Source organism: Tenrec ecaudatus, chromosome 1, assembly GCF_050624435.1.
Source record: "Tenrec ecaudatus isolate mTenEca1 chromosome 1, mTenEca1.hap1, whole genome shotgun sequence".
NCBI classification, from domain to species: domain Eukaryota; kingdom Metazoa; phylum Chordata; class Mammalia; order Afrosoricida; family Tenrecidae; genus Tenrec; species Tenrec ecaudatus.
The window spans coordinates 137,524,794-137,542,033 of NC_134530.1; the positions used below are offsets into that span (position 1 = coordinate 137,524,794).

The 17,240-nt window shown below is 34.0% G+C and overlaps 1 protein-coding gene across 2 annotated transcripts in view; it reads left to right on the plus strand.

Annotated features, from left to right (window-relative positions):
• RNPC3 (RNA binding region (RNP1, RRM) containing 3) overlaps window positions 1-12,672 on the plus strand; it is a 28,251-nt gene extending 15,579 nt beyond the window's left edge. Inside the window, exons 9-15 of one of the 2 annotated variants that reach the window (XM_075558831.1) lie at window positions 1,320-1,456; window positions 4,272-4,433; window positions 5,400-5,494; window positions 5,578-5,636; window positions 8,900-9,032; window positions 9,929-10,000; window positions 11,066-12,672. In XM_075558831.1, the coding sequence (XP_075414946.1) occupies window positions 1,320-1,456; window positions 4,272-4,433; window positions 5,400-5,494; window positions 5,578-5,636; window positions 8,900-9,032; window positions 9,929-9,988 (646 nt within the window). In that variant the 3' untranslated portion in view covers window positions 9,989-10,000; window positions 11,066-12,672. The remainder of the gene's footprint in view (window positions 1-1,319; window positions 1,457-4,271; window positions 4,434-5,399; window positions 5,495-5,577; window positions 5,637-8,899; window positions 9,033-9,928; window positions 10,001-11,065) is intronic. The other variant, XM_075558830.1, reaches the window with a different exon arrangement.
• Window positions 12,673-17,240: the final 4,568 nt, after the last annotated feature.

Here is a 17,240-nt window from a genome sequence, read left to right on the forward strand (position 1 = left end):
ATGCATCCAATCCTTAATGCCATATTAACAGTGGGGAATCAGTAGTCTTATGAATAAGAAACCAAATGCTCAGGTGATTATTACAATAACAATATATTGGCATAAGAAAAAGAAATAAACCATATGAGAAATCTAGGAAGGCTTACGGATTAAAAGATGTGGGAGCTGCCCCTTGAAGGATAAAAGCAAAAACATTAGATAGTAAATGGATTGAATGGATATCCAATATGAAAGGAAAACTATAGAGAAAGTTTTAAAGGTAGAGAAAAGTTTGATAAATAGAAGTATAAATGATGAAAGGTAAAGCTAGATGGATGTAGAGCGATCTGCTTTAGATGTAATGCTGCTATTAGGTGCCATGGTGTCAGTTATTACTCTGAATAACCTTGTGTAATACAGTGATCCACACTGGCCGGTCGAATGTTCCATCTCTTAATCTGTGCTCTGTACAATCGGTGTTGTGTTTGAGACACAAATTCATCTCATTGAGGGCCTTCCTCTTTTCACTCACGCTCTGCTCTCCCAAACATGACGTTGTTCTCCAGTCACTGGTCCTGTCGGCTGACTTATCCAGAGTACAAAAGGCAAATTCTCTGCATCCTGACTTTGAATGGACCATTTGATTATACTTCTGATTATACAATGGAGCATTTGATTATACAATCCTTAGTATTTAATATTTTTCACCAATATCCTAATTCAGAGGCATCAATTCTGCTTCAGTGTTTATTGTTCATTTTCCACTTTTAACGTGCATATGAGATAGTTCCCAAAGTGACATCTTTGCCTCTTCACACATTTAAGAGATTTTCGGAAACAATTAAAAATCTAGACTTGAATTAAATCAGGACTGGGTTTCACTGGAATAGCTACTCATTTAAGTATTCATTAGCAATGTGGAACTATTTCCCACTCTGTTTCACAGCACAGCTGTGTCGTATATAAAGAACATTGCATAAACATGACAAGTTGGCATAAATAAAATGAACTCTTGTACATACTGTTAAATATTCGTGCGGTTTAGAATGAATAGTCCTCAAGGCCTGTTGCCCTTTTCTGAGTGATTTTATGCAAATTAAATCTAACATTTGTGAACCTCATCTCTTTATCTGAAAACTAGAAATTTAATAGTACCCATATTAGTGCTTCGATTAGGACTTACTGAAGTGTTCAGTGTCAATTACTTTTATGTGTTTCATGTAGTACAGTGAGTGCTTTATCATTGTTAGCTTTTTAAATATAAAGTAAACTTAGACTAATATTTTACTCAGAATTTTGTTGTTTGCGATTACAAACCAGTGCTGTTTGTTTTTAAATAGTAATTTGCATCCAGTGCTATTACCCTCAGATGTATTTGACCAACCACAACCTGTAGGTAATAAAAAAATTGAATTCCATATATCTACTGGCCTGCCAGCAACATCTAAGAAAGATTTAGAAATGGAACATAATTATGGTAAGTCTATTCTATTGTTTTTATTATTATTATGTTAACATTGTTTTCCATTAGTTTTTTGTGTTTTTCCCCATTAGAATTTGTTTGGAACATGTTTGTGGATCTTCATTTAAAACATAGAGTACATTCTTTCTCAATATCATTAATTAAGAAACTAAGATAGAGACTAGGTAACAAGATTTTCAAGGAGCCATGGAGGTAGAGTAGATTTAATTATTGGGCTGCTAATAGCTTAACCATGTTCAGTGGTTCAAAACCATCAGCTGCTCCTTGGGAGAAAGATGAGACTTTGTATTCTTGTTAAAGAAATAGTCATGGAAAACCCACATGGGCACTTGTGCCCTGTGTTATTGAGTCACTATGAGTCAGCATCAACTCAATAGGAGTGAGTTTGGTTTGAATTAGCAAGATTGTCATTGTTACTTTTTGCTAGTAATGAACTCCAGGGTGAAATTTACTGTTATTTCTTTTCCCTGATGTTTACAATAAAATATATAATGGAAGAGTTTTTTATATTGGCTTAGTTTGACATTGCTTGTTTTAGGTGTTTTCTGGTGGTTTAATTAGTACAGTTGTCTGGGTTAGGAAGTAACCAAGGTGACTAATGAGTTGTGGATCTCATGTAAATATTTGTTTTTTAATCTAAAAAAGCATGGAAGATTGTTTACCAAAGATAATATATTGAAATTAATAGGATTTTATTTTTCTACTTATCCTAAGACATTGATTTGATATTAGCATTCATTTATTCTTTAAGTCTTTATTTTTAATATCAAAAATGGTAAATAATATACCGTATATACTGGAATATAAGCCGCCTGGAGTATAAGCCGAGGTACCTAATTATTACCTGGAAAACCAGAAAAACTGATTGACTCGAGTATAAGCCTAGGGTGGGAAATGCAGGATGTGAATTAACACAGAGACCAGAGGGGAGAGACAGAGCACAGACACATCCTTACCATTTCAGCTGCCACCTTAAGTGACTACGGGTGCTTCTGCGAATTGGAGCCGTCCATGTCATAGGATGGCTCTGATCGGTTAGATTTGAGTAAACAAACATTCAAAACCCTGCAGTGTCAGCGGGCCTTTGAATGAACAGTGGAGGAACGGCAATCACCCGCGAGATGTTACACCTCGCTGGGGTACTACTGACCCGTGTATAAGCCAAACAAAATATGTGCTGAAAATCTCGACTGATAAATGAGTTATATATATGTGGTACATTAAAAAATAATACTCCAAACACCATTCTTCCCCCCATTATACTACTTAGAGGTTTTCTGTTAATTTTTTGTTATATGTGAATATATATTCTCCCTGACCTTATTATATACATATATAAGCACATTCTATTTTTCTTATTTTTTAACAGTCTTTATTTATCATCTAGTCAGTAACTACTATTGAAAGTAAATTATTATATATAACGTCTTTAGGCTAGCCCACCATAGGTAATCTCAACATAGCCTCTGCTCTTGTCAAGATTAAAGTATGGTCAAGATAGCTTACTAAGTTTGAGCACTTCATAATACCCAACATTCAGTTAAACCAATTTCTGTATAATCATGCTTTAGAAGTTGAGGTTATTTTGATTTTTTTCACAGAAAAAATACTAGAGTATATATCTTGGTACATATATCTTTGAGCACTAGTGTGAATATACAATAGACTTTTAGTAAGTATTGCAGGTGTAGTGAGTGAAGAACTATAAGTGGTTTTAATTCCTGTGTCTGATGGTCAACGAGAGTGCATAGCCTTTTGGAAAGCTTCTGTTCATTTCAAAATATTTTATTTGGAAGTTTTTCTTCATCTTGTAGCTAGTCACCGTTTGACAAAGTTTTTATTTTTTGAAACAGAGTTTATTCAAAGGCTTATTACCTATAAGAAAGGTGGGCATTTTATGTCAATGTCCAGTTCTAAGGTTGAAGTAAAAGTAGTAGATTTATGTTTTATTGACGCCTCATACCCTGGGAGTGCAGTTTGTGTAATAGTTTTTCTACAGTATGAAGAGGTTACTGTAATAATAAGTATAACATATTAGTTACATTTTTTCATAGCCTTTTGCCATCCCAGGATCCCTATTTTGGTAATATAACTAGACTAGTTCTAGTAAATGTTTACTGTATTTTTATACAAAAAGCAAGTATGTTGTACATATTTTGCAAGCTTTGTTACCTCATATGTTAGATTCTTAAGGACGTTATATTCAAGTACATGTACTCTTCCCAATCCTCTCTCAAAACCCAATGTAAAGTCTTGCTGACAATGAAATTTGTGGTTTATGCTGCTATATTAATTTGAATATTTCATTTTTTTAAAATTCTTCTCAATAAAATACTTTTACAATACACAAATAGCTGCTTTTCTCTTTTTCTTGAAAGATCGGTATTGGGGTTGACCTTTTTTCTTTTTTAATGAGTTATTTGTATTCATTCCTGCTAGAAGCGTGTTGTTTTATGATGTGTATACTTTCCAAATATTCTGCGTATCACAGCAACTGGAGTCACTTTACTGTGTAGGCTTGAAGTGATACCTCAAAGCAACCATTGAGCTTTCTAGGTATCATCTGAGTTACGTTTATTCTACAGTGACAGATAAGAATAGTCATGACAAACCATATGGTCTGAAAACCTCAAATACTATTATTGTGGCCTTCACAGAAAAATGCTACAACTATTCTGTAGCATTGAGAAAAACAGCAAAAATTTTAGTACCAGAGATATCTTTAACAATAAAATTATGATTAAAAAAAGTGAAACGCTGTTTTCATTAGGGAGATTTTTAATGGTTAATGTTACTGTTGAATTGATAGATTTACCGGATATTGAGGGCAGTGCATCTAATGTAGGATTTGGGAAAATCTTTCCAACACCTAATATGAACATCACAGAGGAGACTAAAGAAGATTCTGATGATATGCCATCTGAATTTATTTCTAGAAAAGATTTGAAAAAGGGCAAACTTTCAAGAGAAGGTAATTTCATGAACTAATTCAGCATTTACTCTGTTTTAAATTTCTTTAGATAAAAGCACAACACATTCTTTCATGTTATCTTAATTTAAGGTGCATACTGCACGTCTCCAGGTAATATTTTTAATCACCTCGGTAGAACACAGTTACTTTCACTATGCTGTTTCACTTTTTATTTTTATGGGAAATTTTTTTATTTTAATTCCCCAAACTTACATATATATTTTAAATAGATGAAATAGTTGATAGACCATCACAATATTGTGTCTTAAGATGTACATGAAACATTAAATTTTTATTTAATATTTTTAAAGAATGATTTCATGATTAATCATGTCTGCCTCAAGATTTTTTATCTAACATTTTTTTTCAATATTCAAATTTTGCTATATTAATACATTTTAGGAAATTATTTCAGATTTTGGCTGTACGTATATCTAATGGGAAATACACTCCAAGCTAATATTTTTTCAGAGAACATCTAATTGTCAGGAAAATTAGGACATTAAGTGGAAGATTTTATTGGAGGCAGGGATGCTCAGGCTACACTTTAACTGAAATGCTTAATTACTATATATTTTAATACTCCATTCTTTATGATTATAACAGAGGCTGGTAGTTTGAGGCTTTTATTTCCATAAAAGCAATTTACAAATGATTGCTAAATATTAATTTACTCCAATCTCTTTAATATAGTAATCCATTTCAAAGGATTTTTAAAATCAGACAAATTTCATTGTTTTAGATGCCTAAAGATTTTTTTTTAAGTTACACCCCACCCCCTGCGCGCACACACACCCAGTCTCAAACCACACATAATTCACATTTTTACAGGACATTTTTGGTAGGGGGCATAACATCATTGCTAACTTTTATTATTTTAACATTTTAATAATGCTTAATTTGTCTTAATAGTTTTTTAAACATCTTAATTTTATAATCATTTTATGTTTTATTTTCTTAAATAAGAGATGGAAACACATTCGATTTTCAGAAGTTATGAACCTGGTGAACCCAACTGTAGAATTTATGTAAAGAATTTAGCTAAACATGTTCAGGAAAAGGTAAGTTGAAATGTATAAATTGATTTATTGTTTTACTTTTTCTTTTCCTGGTTTTCTTCTTATTATTTTTCTTAATTTTCTAGGACCTTAAATATATTTTTGGAAGATATGTTGACTTTTCATCAGAAACAGAACGCATAATGTAAGTGGTAGTAATAACATCACATTGTGTTTTACTTGTGCATACTACAAATTTACCCTTTAGTTCCTTCCCCCATCCTCCACTATCAGCCACTAACATTTTCCATCAGCCGAGGCACCTAATTTTACCACAAAAAAACTGCATTAAAAATGTGTTGAAAAACTCAGCTTATACGTGAGTATATACGCTAATTAATTTTTAGGACATCCATAACACTAGTTGCCAAACTTTTTGTGTAAATGACCAAAGAATAAAAATTTGATATTTTTCTTTAGGGGGGCCAGCTATGTGATGTCTGTTTTTTTTTTTCATTTTGTTTTTTTTAATAAATCATTTTATTGGGAGCTCTTACAGCTCTTATAAAAATTCATACATCAGTTGTATCAAGCAAATTTGCATATATGTTACCATCCTCATTTTCAAAACATTTTCTTTCTACTTGAGCCCTTGGTATCATTTCCTCTCTTTACCCCCTCCCTTTCCCCGTCCCATTCTCCCACCCTTGTGAACCCTTAATAAATGATAAATTAATAGTATTTTCATGTCTTACATGTGGTGTCCATTTTAATATTAACTCATGTCATTATAATATAGAAGTAACCATAAACAATATGTAGTTGAATAGTAAATTTTATTTCTAGAAATAGACCTGGTGCTCACTTTGGCCCAATATCTACTTTTGAGCAATTGTTCCTGCATCTGTCTACCCCTTCATTTTACTTTTTGTGTTTGAGGGAACCAAATAAAATAAACTGCCAAGTAAATTCCAGCTTAAGTGACCCAGTAGGACAGAGTAGAACTGCCCCATAAAGTTTCCAAGATGGTAAATCTTTACAGAATAGAAAGCCTCCTCTTTTACCCATAGGGTGATTGGTGGGTTCAAACTGCTCACCTTCGGTTAGCAGCCCACCTTGTATCAACTACATTACTAGGACTCGTATGTGTATACACTTATAGACAAGAGGGGTTCAAAAATTTTGTGAAAAAGTTCCTTTATCTTTTTAATTCATTTCCTCACAAAGTTTTTGAAGAACCCTCATGAGTATATGCATTCTTTCCCTTAATTTCCTGTTTTTTCTGTAATTAGAAAATGAGGGAATCATTCAATATCCACTAAATTATGGAAATTAAAATATTAAATTGTTTCCCATAGGACTTTCATGTAATTTTCTTAGAAAGCATCTTTGTATATTTTTGATACTTCTTTTCAATATAATTCTAAGCAAAAGTTTGCATACTAGTGATAAAAACTTTTAGTTATTGGCAGGAACATAGCTTTCTCCCAAAAATCTTGAAAAATGAATACATATGGATTATAAAAACCTGCCAAGGATTCAAATGATTTGTCTCTGTCTCTGACTTTATTCTCTGGTGTGATCTTGAAAAAGTAACTCAGTCACTGTAAGCATTTCCTGTAAAGTGATAATTGTGACAAGATGAACAGTAAGGTCCCTTCCTCCTCTGAAATTCTATACTTGCTTTCTCTGATTCTTGCCAGACCTTTAATTTTTAGTTATGTAGTTATTTTTTTTAAATCATTTTATTGGGGCCTCTTACATCTTTCATACCATTCCATACATCAGTTGTATGAAGGACATATGTTGCCATCATTTTCTAAACATTTATTTTCTGTTTGAGCCCCTGGTATCAGCCCCTCTTTTTTCCTCCTCCCCCTTCCATGTTCATGACCCCTTCATAAATTGTAAATTATCGTTATTTTCATATCTTACACTGACCACTTTCTCCCTTCACCCATGTTTCTATTGTTCATCCCCTTCAGGGGTGGTGGGGTTATGTGTTGATCATTGTGATCACTTCTCCCTTCTTCCCCTCCGCCCCCGACCTTCCCCCAACCTTCCTTGTATCGCTACTCCCATTTCTGTACCTGAAGAGTTTATCTGACCTGGATTCTGCATGTCCTGAGCTCTTACACCTGTGTACATGTTCTGGTCTTGCCAGATCTGAAAAGGCAGGACTGGGTCAGGATACTAGGGGGTGAGGAAGCCTCAAAGAACCAGAGGAATACTGTGTGTTTTATTGGTGCTCTAATGCATCCTGGTTAACTCCTCTCTTCCTTGTGATCCTTCTGTACTGTGATGTTCTCTTGTTTTCAGATGGGTCTGGGGTCTCTGCTCCAACCCCTCTCATTTTCAGCAATACATTTTTTTGTTTGTTTGGGGTCTTCTGGTGCCCATTACCTCATTCCATCAATGCTTCATGATTACACAGGCTGGTGTATTTCTTGTTGGTTCTCTATTAAATGGCCACCTGTTTAACTTCAAGCCTTTAAGACCCCGCCAGAGACTATATCCTTTGGTAGCCGGGCATCATCAGCTTTCTTCACCATATTTGCTTATGCACCAGTTTTGTCTTTGATGTGTGGGGAAGGTGAGCATCACAGAATTCTGGGTTGTTAAAACAAAACACTCTTGCGTTGAGGGAGGCCTGAGCAGAGGCCCAAAGTTTGTCTACTTTCTCAATGTATTGCCTTATAAATATATGTGCATATGCCAGTACCTCTTTTATGAATGAATAAATTTACATAAGTACACACCTATGTTTATACCTCTATCTATAGCTTTGCTTCCTAGATCTTTCCTCTGTTTCCTTTTGCTTTCCTCCTTTCCAACCATCACTCTCTCCCCTCTTCCTCTTAGTAATTCCTCTCAGCTAGATTGCTGTTACTTTATCACCACGGTGATCTTTAATCTGTACACCCTCCTCATTGTTGCTTTAAATTCCCTAGTTGTTCCCCTGCCTATAGCATTGTTTGTTCACCATTCCTTTTCCTCACCTCATCCTCCCCCCAGGTCCCTCTGGAACTATCGGTACCATTGCTTTCTCCTTGGGCTTGCTCTTCATGTCTGTTTTTTTGTTGTTGTTCATGTTTTCAAATAGTATTGAATTTACTGTGAATACTTCAGAAAATTTTTTAAATAGAGCTATAAAACAATAACCTAATAAAATTGTTTTTAGGCTTAGCAGCATTGTAATTTTTAAATTACATAAATGCAAATATAATTCTAAATGATACAAGTAAGCAAATAAATCATTATATTCATACTACCTACCTGTAGAATTGATTTTAGGACCTACCTATTTTATCATAAGATTTTATGAATGCTGACTAATTAATGTTTAGGCAGGATAGTCATTATTAGTCCTTGCAATAACAAAGTTTAAAATTGGTCAACACGCTTCAGTTCGCGTCATCAAAATTATTTGACCGTCTTTGATTTAAATCCCCTCTTTGATGTTTCTAGGTTTGATATCCGCTTAATGAAAGAAGGTCGCATGAAAGGACAAGCTTTCGTTGGACTTCCAAATGAAAAGGCAGCAGCAAAAGCATTGAAAGAAGCTAATGGATACGTTCTTCTTGGAAAACCAATGGTGGTTGTATCCTTTAAAGTCATCAGTTTTAGTCTGCGATTTTAGAATAAGGATAGAACTAAATTCAATATACATTATCACTTAGAAATTTGAACAAATGTCATTCTAACTTGTGATACTGTGGAGCTCACCACATCTGTAGATCCTTAATCTGTGGATTCAACCAACTTCAGGTCAAAAATATGTTTTTAAAAACAATTAAGTTGTCGAAGCAATCTCTCGGAGGTTAAAGAGACCGGGAAGTACTATTAATACAGCATCTGTGTGTTTAGGTTATAGGCAAATAAGAAAATTTTATATGAAGGATATCGAGACATTTCAGTCCCTTGATAGGGACATCCCAAGACATGGAGTATTTCAGTTACATTTAAACACGTACCTAAGCTCAGTCAGGTGGCTGTTAAATTTTTGTTGGAAAGAAAAGGAACTTCAGCAGCATGAAGTTATAGTAAACTTTCAATTTTTGAGCTTCAGGAGATTGTCAGCGTCCAGGGATATGTTTGGAGACATTCCAAAGGAAAGTAATTCATTGTATTTTGTCTTGTATCGTATGATGCTTGCCTTATTTGAGAGTTTTTGCTAAAATATCATTTGTCAACTATCCTGGTTTTTGTTAATATAATTTTCAATGCAGAGAACAGTAGGATAGATGTAAGACTAAGAGATTGAAGATAATGACTTTGCAGGAAACATTATTTATGTTCTTTTAAGGAACTGGAAAAATGACGGAGAGCAGATTGAAAGCACTCATTTTTCAATGAGTGCTTGAGAATAGGAAGCGAAATATAAAAGACTGAGATGAAATTATATTTCTACCCTACGTTAAAAAGTTCTTGGTGTGTTATTTAGGAAAGACTACTTTCATTATTATGAAGGAAACCTTAATTTAAAACACAATCTAGCAGTTTGCTCGATCTGCCAGACCAAAACAAGATTCTAAAGAAAGAAGAAGAAAATGTTAAAAATTAGTAAAGGTAAGTGTGGCTGTAACAATAGAAGGATAAGGCTACTTCTTAAAATAAAATTAAGGGCAGAATGCTAATAAATTGGTAATTCAGCATTGTCCTAAGATCTTTCAAGAATTTCTTTATCCTTATGTGATTAATCACCTTTAAACTTTAGAAATTTTAACTATAGAATTAAGCACCTTTGTATGTAAAAATTATATTCTGGAAATAATTTTTTTAATGATAATGTTACCTTGTCTTTATTCACCCTTTTTTTTAACTTATATTGAAGCGGTAGCTGTGAACTCTGTCATATCCTCGAATCACATGATGAGCTTTGTAGAATCCAACTCTCAGGGCTCCACGCCCAGATCTGAGGTGGGGGCCTAGGACCCCCAAACGTCTAGCTGTATTGTGACTAAGGAGATTCCTCGTGCACTGGACTGTTACTGCTGAAGTTAGACAAGTTGATCACCCCAGCTGGAGCCTGAGAATTTGCATTACTAATGAGTCCCCCCTAATAGTAAGAAATCTTGGCTTAGGGACCACACTTTGAAAACTCCTGATGTACATACTTAAAATTTAACATTTCTATAATTCAGAGTATATCAAGTTAATGATATTAACACATTGTATTAGAAAGTGTACATTTTAGGTTCTGAAATATTTTTTCCTTCAAACAAAATAATTGCAATGCATTCCTAAGTTTGAGAATTAAAAGTGTTGAATTTAAGCATTTAAAATATTAAGCTTTGTGTTACAGTGTTTGATTTGAGTAGCATTGTGAGTGGCTATGTATTCCTTTTGTTTATTTTATTTAAAGTGTGTTCATTGGAAGATCATGATAGAAACGCATCAAAATTATTGGTGTTTTGTTGAAAAAATCATGACTAAGAAAAGATTGCTTAATGTTTATTCCTTCTGAAATTTCCTGAATATTTGAATTTTCTTATAAAGTATTTATACCAATTTCATCAGAAGTTCTATCTTAAGGAATTAAACAATAATTTTGAGTGTGATAAAAATTTTACTTGTAAATCTAATGCTAAAAGTAAGAAAACAATTAAACTGCATTCTGCTGTTCTTCTTTAGAAGCATTCCTGCGTAAATACTGCTGTAATACTGTCATGCAAAGTGTATCCTTTCTTGTTGTATCCTTTTGGGGGCAGTACTTTTTTAGTTTTTCCTAGAAATGTTTTCCTCAGACTTCACCCATGGATCCAGATTGAGCGAGCTTTTATACTTTATTCAAATGAAATATTTCTAAAATTTTACTTCATTTGTGGGTTTTTTTTATTTGTTGGATTTTCTATATGTCCTTGAAGTTACATTATTTTTCCAGAGAAAGTTAGTGAATCAGGTCACCTTATTTACTTGGAGAATGTATGCATTTAGTTTAACACAGAATGTTGTCTCCCTTGTATTTGTTTATCCCCTAAACCTAATAATAATCTTTTCTGTTTTATGACTCAACTGGTTTAGGTATTCTATATGACATGTAAAATTTGATTGGGATTTTTTTCCTTTTTAAATGTATATAATTTTAAAATTTAAACTGATTGTAATTCCAAATCAGAGTAGCTGACCACATACTTGAAGTCTTACTAAAATCTTCTTTTTTACCCTAAAAAGAAAAGATGGAACACAACAAAAGTAGCAAAGGGTAGAAGACATTTTATTGACTCAGGGTAGCTCTTTAAGTGAAAGGAAATAATCCTGTTCTGGTAGGTATATTAATTAGAATAATGATTTCCAGACTGGTTAACTTCCATAATCACATGAAAACCATGGCTCTCAATCTTTTTTGTACAATAATGATCTAGGAAACTCTTTTTAAATACTGATTTTTTTTTTAAGTTTAAAAAATAATATTACAGTTTTTTAGTTAATCTGCTATCCAACCCAAATATTGGAATTTTTGAAACCTCAACATGTGTGTAATTAATGTGCAACCAAGGTTGGCAAAACAGCAGGGAAGAATTTTTATGCATAAAGAAACCTGGAGTCTGGCCTCCAGTCAATAACGTAGAATCCTTGGGGATATCTACAAGTTTACAATTAGAAAAGATTTCTCTCATAATTCATATTATGGTCTAAATACAATTTTGTTATAGTATAAAATGGTGAGATACCCAGTATCAGAGTAGCTTTCTACCTTAAATGGAAAAGCAAGATTTGGAGTCTCTAAATGTTTTTTTTGGTGGGATTCATTCTACTAATTAGAAATTAGCATTGCGCTAATATGAAAACAATTCAAAATTCTCTTATCACCACCTTACGTGTACATAATAGATGTAGACATTGCAGATGTTTGTCTATGAGGGCAGTTAATGTTTTATATTTTAATGTTAATCATAGTTTGACGTATTCAGCTGTTTACTTAATTAAAATTTGTTTTGCTGACATGATTCACTAATTTTCTAGATATGAATGTTTTAGTTTTTAGTTATTTTTAAACAATGAATGGTTTTTTTACTCCTGATGGTCTTTTATGATGTTTTAGGTTTCTTTGAATACCGTGCCTTTCAAGTGCTTTCCAATTTGGAAGAGAAGAAATGGGCTGCCTGAAGGATGGAACTGTGCGTAACAGCTTGTAAAATGTATCTTAAATGTAAATCTATATGTATTTAAATGAGTTGATTGGAGATCAATTAAGTGTATTTTAATCATTCCCCTCATATATAATAAATTATTTTCTTTCCAGCAAACTGGTGTTATTTTTTAATACGTGTATATACATATGCTTCAAATAGATCTTTATAATTACATACATTTCTTAAAGATAACTTTACAATGCTAAACCCAATTTTTCTTTTATAGTTATAAATATGACCATTTCTAACTGCAATTACACATATTTTAAATAGCAACCTTAATTTTAAATAATATTTTTCAAATATTTTCTAGATTAGGCTTCTGTTGTTATTTTAGGTTGTTTTTTGTTTTGTTTTTTGCTCTTGGGAGTTTTCTTTATAGTGAATTTATATCCTTAATTTAGTGTCCTATATCTGTCCCTCTAAATATATCAGAATATCACTCTGAGGTGAATATGTTAGCCATACAACATTATTATTCTATTTGTAAAAAGAGTTTCAACTATATGTAAGTGGAAAAACCTGGTATTTTAAATATTATCTAACTATTAATAGCCTTCTAGGAGTATGTGGTGACAATGGAGCGTGACTGTATTTTAAATATTATCTATTAACAGCCTTCTATGAGTATGTGGTAACAATGGAGAGTGACTGCATTTTAAATATTATCTATTAATAGCCTTCTAGGAGTATGTGGTGACAATGGAGTGTGACTTTGTTTTAAATATTATCTATTAACAGCCTTCTAGGAGTTTGTGGTGACAATGAAGAGTGACTGTATTTTAAATATTATCTGGCTATTAATAGCCTTCTAGAAGTATGTGGTGACAATGGGGAGTGACTGTATTTTAAATATTATCTGACTATCAATAGCCTTGGAGTATGTGGTGACCGTGGAGCGTGACTGTGCCAAGATTCAGATGATCTATAGATTGAGATTTTTAAACCTTCCAAAAGTTATTCTAATATCTAACCACACTTGCAAAACCCAGAGGAAGTGTTTTTATGATTAATGACTCCTAGATTACCCTAGAGCGAATAAATAAGAATTTCTGGGGGTAGGGTCCAGGAATGGAAATGGAAAAATCCCCTCATAATGATAAGGATTACAAGTTTATATATTACCTTGTTGGCATAAAATGGTCAGGTGCCTAGCTGACCATTCTGTCTTCTCTTTTATTCAAAGCATAGGCATGTGTGAGCTTTGAAGATAGGAATTAGACATATGGAGAAGTGAACTCTCAGAGTATGCAAATGTTTAGAAGACATTTCTAAGGAAGAACAGGAACTGCATGAAAGTATTTCAAGCAGAAAGTATAGATGCAGTATATGAAACCGTATGATACAAGTAAAGTACATTTTGGGAATTGAGCATTAAGTTTAATAACATTTGTGACTTTGACCTTGCAAGGTTGATAACTTATGAGAGAAGGGACCGGCTATATTCAAGACAAAGAGAAATCATTGAAGACAACTCTTGAGTTTTGCTCTAAAGGGAAATAGGTTGGTGGTCCTTATCAGAATAGAATTGTAATAGGAGAATTCTTTTAAGGTCAGTTTTATAAAGATAAAGCAAGTTTTTGTGCTAAGGAAGCTGATTAAGAAACATGACTTTTGAAAGAGAAGCAAATTGCGCTAATCATTGATTATGTTAGCTGTGTAAACAGTGGGTTTATCGCTTAAGTGGAGAGCAAATGTTTTGAGAATGATGAGGGCAATGAATGTACTTATGTGCTTTGCACAATTGATGTATGTATGGATTGTGATAAGAGTTGTATGAGCCCCAATAAAATGTTTTTTTTTAAATAAAAAGGAACATAGGGCTTATATGATTATAGTTTTGGAGATAGAGTAGGCGCTTGAGTTCTTTTTTTATTCCCTCTGAAATGAATGGGGAAGAAAGCAATAATTGAGGAAAGAAAAGGAAGTATAAATTTAAGTAGTAAAGAAAATGGGAGAGTGAGCCCTCTTGTAAGGATTGCCAGTTAGTTGTCAAGTGCCCATGTTGAGTTTATGGTTCGTGTTTTTGATGTGGTGTAAACGGAGCCCTGGTGGTGCACTGGGTTATATATTGGGTAGCCACCTGCAAGATGGACAGTTTCAACCCTCGTGCAGCTCAGCGGGCGAGAGATGAAGCTGTCAGCTCTCAGAAATATTTAGTCTTGGACACCCTATGAATCAGCGCCACTGTTACAGGATCACTATGGGTAGAAATCAGCTCAATAGCGGTGGGTTTGGGCTTTGTTTTGTTTTTTAATTTTTAAAGGTGAAAATACATACCAAACTAAAAACAAGCCCATTCTTAATAATTCTCTTCTGACTCATTGTGACTGTAGGGCAGATTAGGACTGCGAGCAAGGATTTTCAAAGCTATAAATCTTTACAGTAGTTGACAGTCTTCATTTCTTTCTTGCTGAGCTGCAGATAGCTTTGAACAGCCAGTCTTTCCTTTAGCTGCCCAACTCATAGCCCAGTGTGCCACCAGATCTCCATAAAAATATACAAGGGTAAGTCAGGAGTGATCAGTCCCTGGAGAAAGATACAATGCTTGCTGAAATTGGGCAGAAAAGAAAAGGAAGGTCATTGACAAGATGTCTTGACACAGTGCTGCATTGATGAGTTCATAAATAACATTGGGCAGTGTTCTATTTTGTTATATATAGGGGCTCTATGAGTCATAACTACCTGCATGGCAAATAACAGCACAACTGACAATGACAGTGATATTGCTTCATGCTTGCTGGCCCTTTCAATGCTGAGTGAAATACCTGCTCAAATTTTTAACTGGGCTTAATTTTTGTTTTTAGTATTGTAGCTTTTAAACTTTTACCCATCTATTGGTGATTCATCTGTTCAAGGAAAGATTAAGCCTAAGAAACCCTTGGGGCAATTCTTCACATACAGTATCACTCTCAACTGTAGTATACAAGAGTATACGTGATTTAACGCCATTTGCTCATTTGTTGGTACTTTGGTCCACTTAGCAGTACTGCTGGAGTTGGGATGGGAGGTATGCTTCCGTTAAGATTACACCAAGAAAACAAAACAAATATTGCTACAGAATCAAACAAATTTTTAAAATGTGAAACTGTTTCTCAACATAGTCTGTCCTACATAAGTATACTTCTGAAGGCCTGTTTGTACCTTGCAGGAGTCCTCAAACTATGGCCCGCGGGCCACCTGCAACCTGCCGAGGACATTTATTTGGCCTGCCGGGTGTTTTTGCCTGTTTGGTTGTTTTTTTTTTTAACTTCAAAATAAGATATGTGCAGTATGCATAGGAATTTGTTCATAGTTGGCCCTCCAACAGGGGCCTGGGGGACAGCGAACTGGTCCCCTGTTTAAAAAGGTTTGAGGACCCCTGAATCTAACCCTTCCTGAAGAATTCTTCACTCTTTGATTTATACCACATTTAAAAAAAAACAGCATGTTTCTCACATTGAAGACTCATTTTGTTTCTTTGAAATATTCAAATATTCTTTGAATTTTGGGCAAAAATGTGATAGGGCAAAGAATGGATGGGGTTTCCTACCACACTTCTTGTAGGACAACTCGTCGTTGCTACCTTTAGAGAATGAGCGGGTCTGATGGGTTGGGGTGAGCTGGGGGTGGAATATCCCTTGGTGTAACTTTCCTGGCCTTTTTTTCTCACCTGTGTAATTCTCCATTTTCTTAAAACTTTCTAGTAAGCCTTGATCATCCTATTTCCTTCCAAGAAAATATAACAAGATTACCCTGTGAGGTTAAAAAAAATAATAATGCCGTAAGTTTCTGAGTTAACTCTGCTTTAAATGTAATTGGTCCACATCCAGGTCAAAGTCACTATATTTTGGTTGGGCCTGATTTCTGAAGGTGCCCTAACATGCCAGACAAGGGTATACTGAGTGTGTGTTTGCAGCCATTACTTATCCAGAAACACGTTTTGTTTAGAATAAACCTTTATGTATATGTTATGGGGCCCTAGTAGCAACATATTTTTACATATATTTGTATACAACAAAGTATACTTTAATTCATCCATTGCTACATGTGTAATTCAGTGACAGTGTTTACATTCTTCAAGTTGTATGACTATTCGTATTTCCCCAAACTCTCTCACTACTATTAAGTAAAAATTCAATGGTTTTCTTTGTTCCTATTCCAGGTAACCACTAGTAATCTTTAGTTTTTGTCTATTTTCTTATTCCATGCTACTAAGATCATTTAAGATTTGCCTTACTGCAGCTGACTTACTCCACTCAGCACTATGCATCAGGACCTCAGCTATGGTTTTATGGGTCTTCTATTAGTTCACTGTTGTGCAAGTGTTCAAAGGGTTCAAAAACAATCCCATTATATTTTAAGTCTGTTTTTCCGCAGCTCAGTGAAGCCTTATGCATACCATATTTTTGTTCATGGAAATTTCAGTTTCCACTTTTTAGTTACTGCGAAAAGTGCTATATTGAACATGGCCTTCGAAGTTTCTGTTTGCATTCCTCCTTTCACTTCTACTTTTATCATGTGGTTCTGATGAAATAAACTCAACTAGATAGCACCTAATAGCACATAACAATAGCTAAAAATCAAAGATGCATTTTATTGTGTAAATCTGCTATACAACATCTCTTTAGAATTGTTCAAGAGTAAGGATGTCACCTGGAGGTCTAAGGCAACTTGACTCAAACTATGGTATT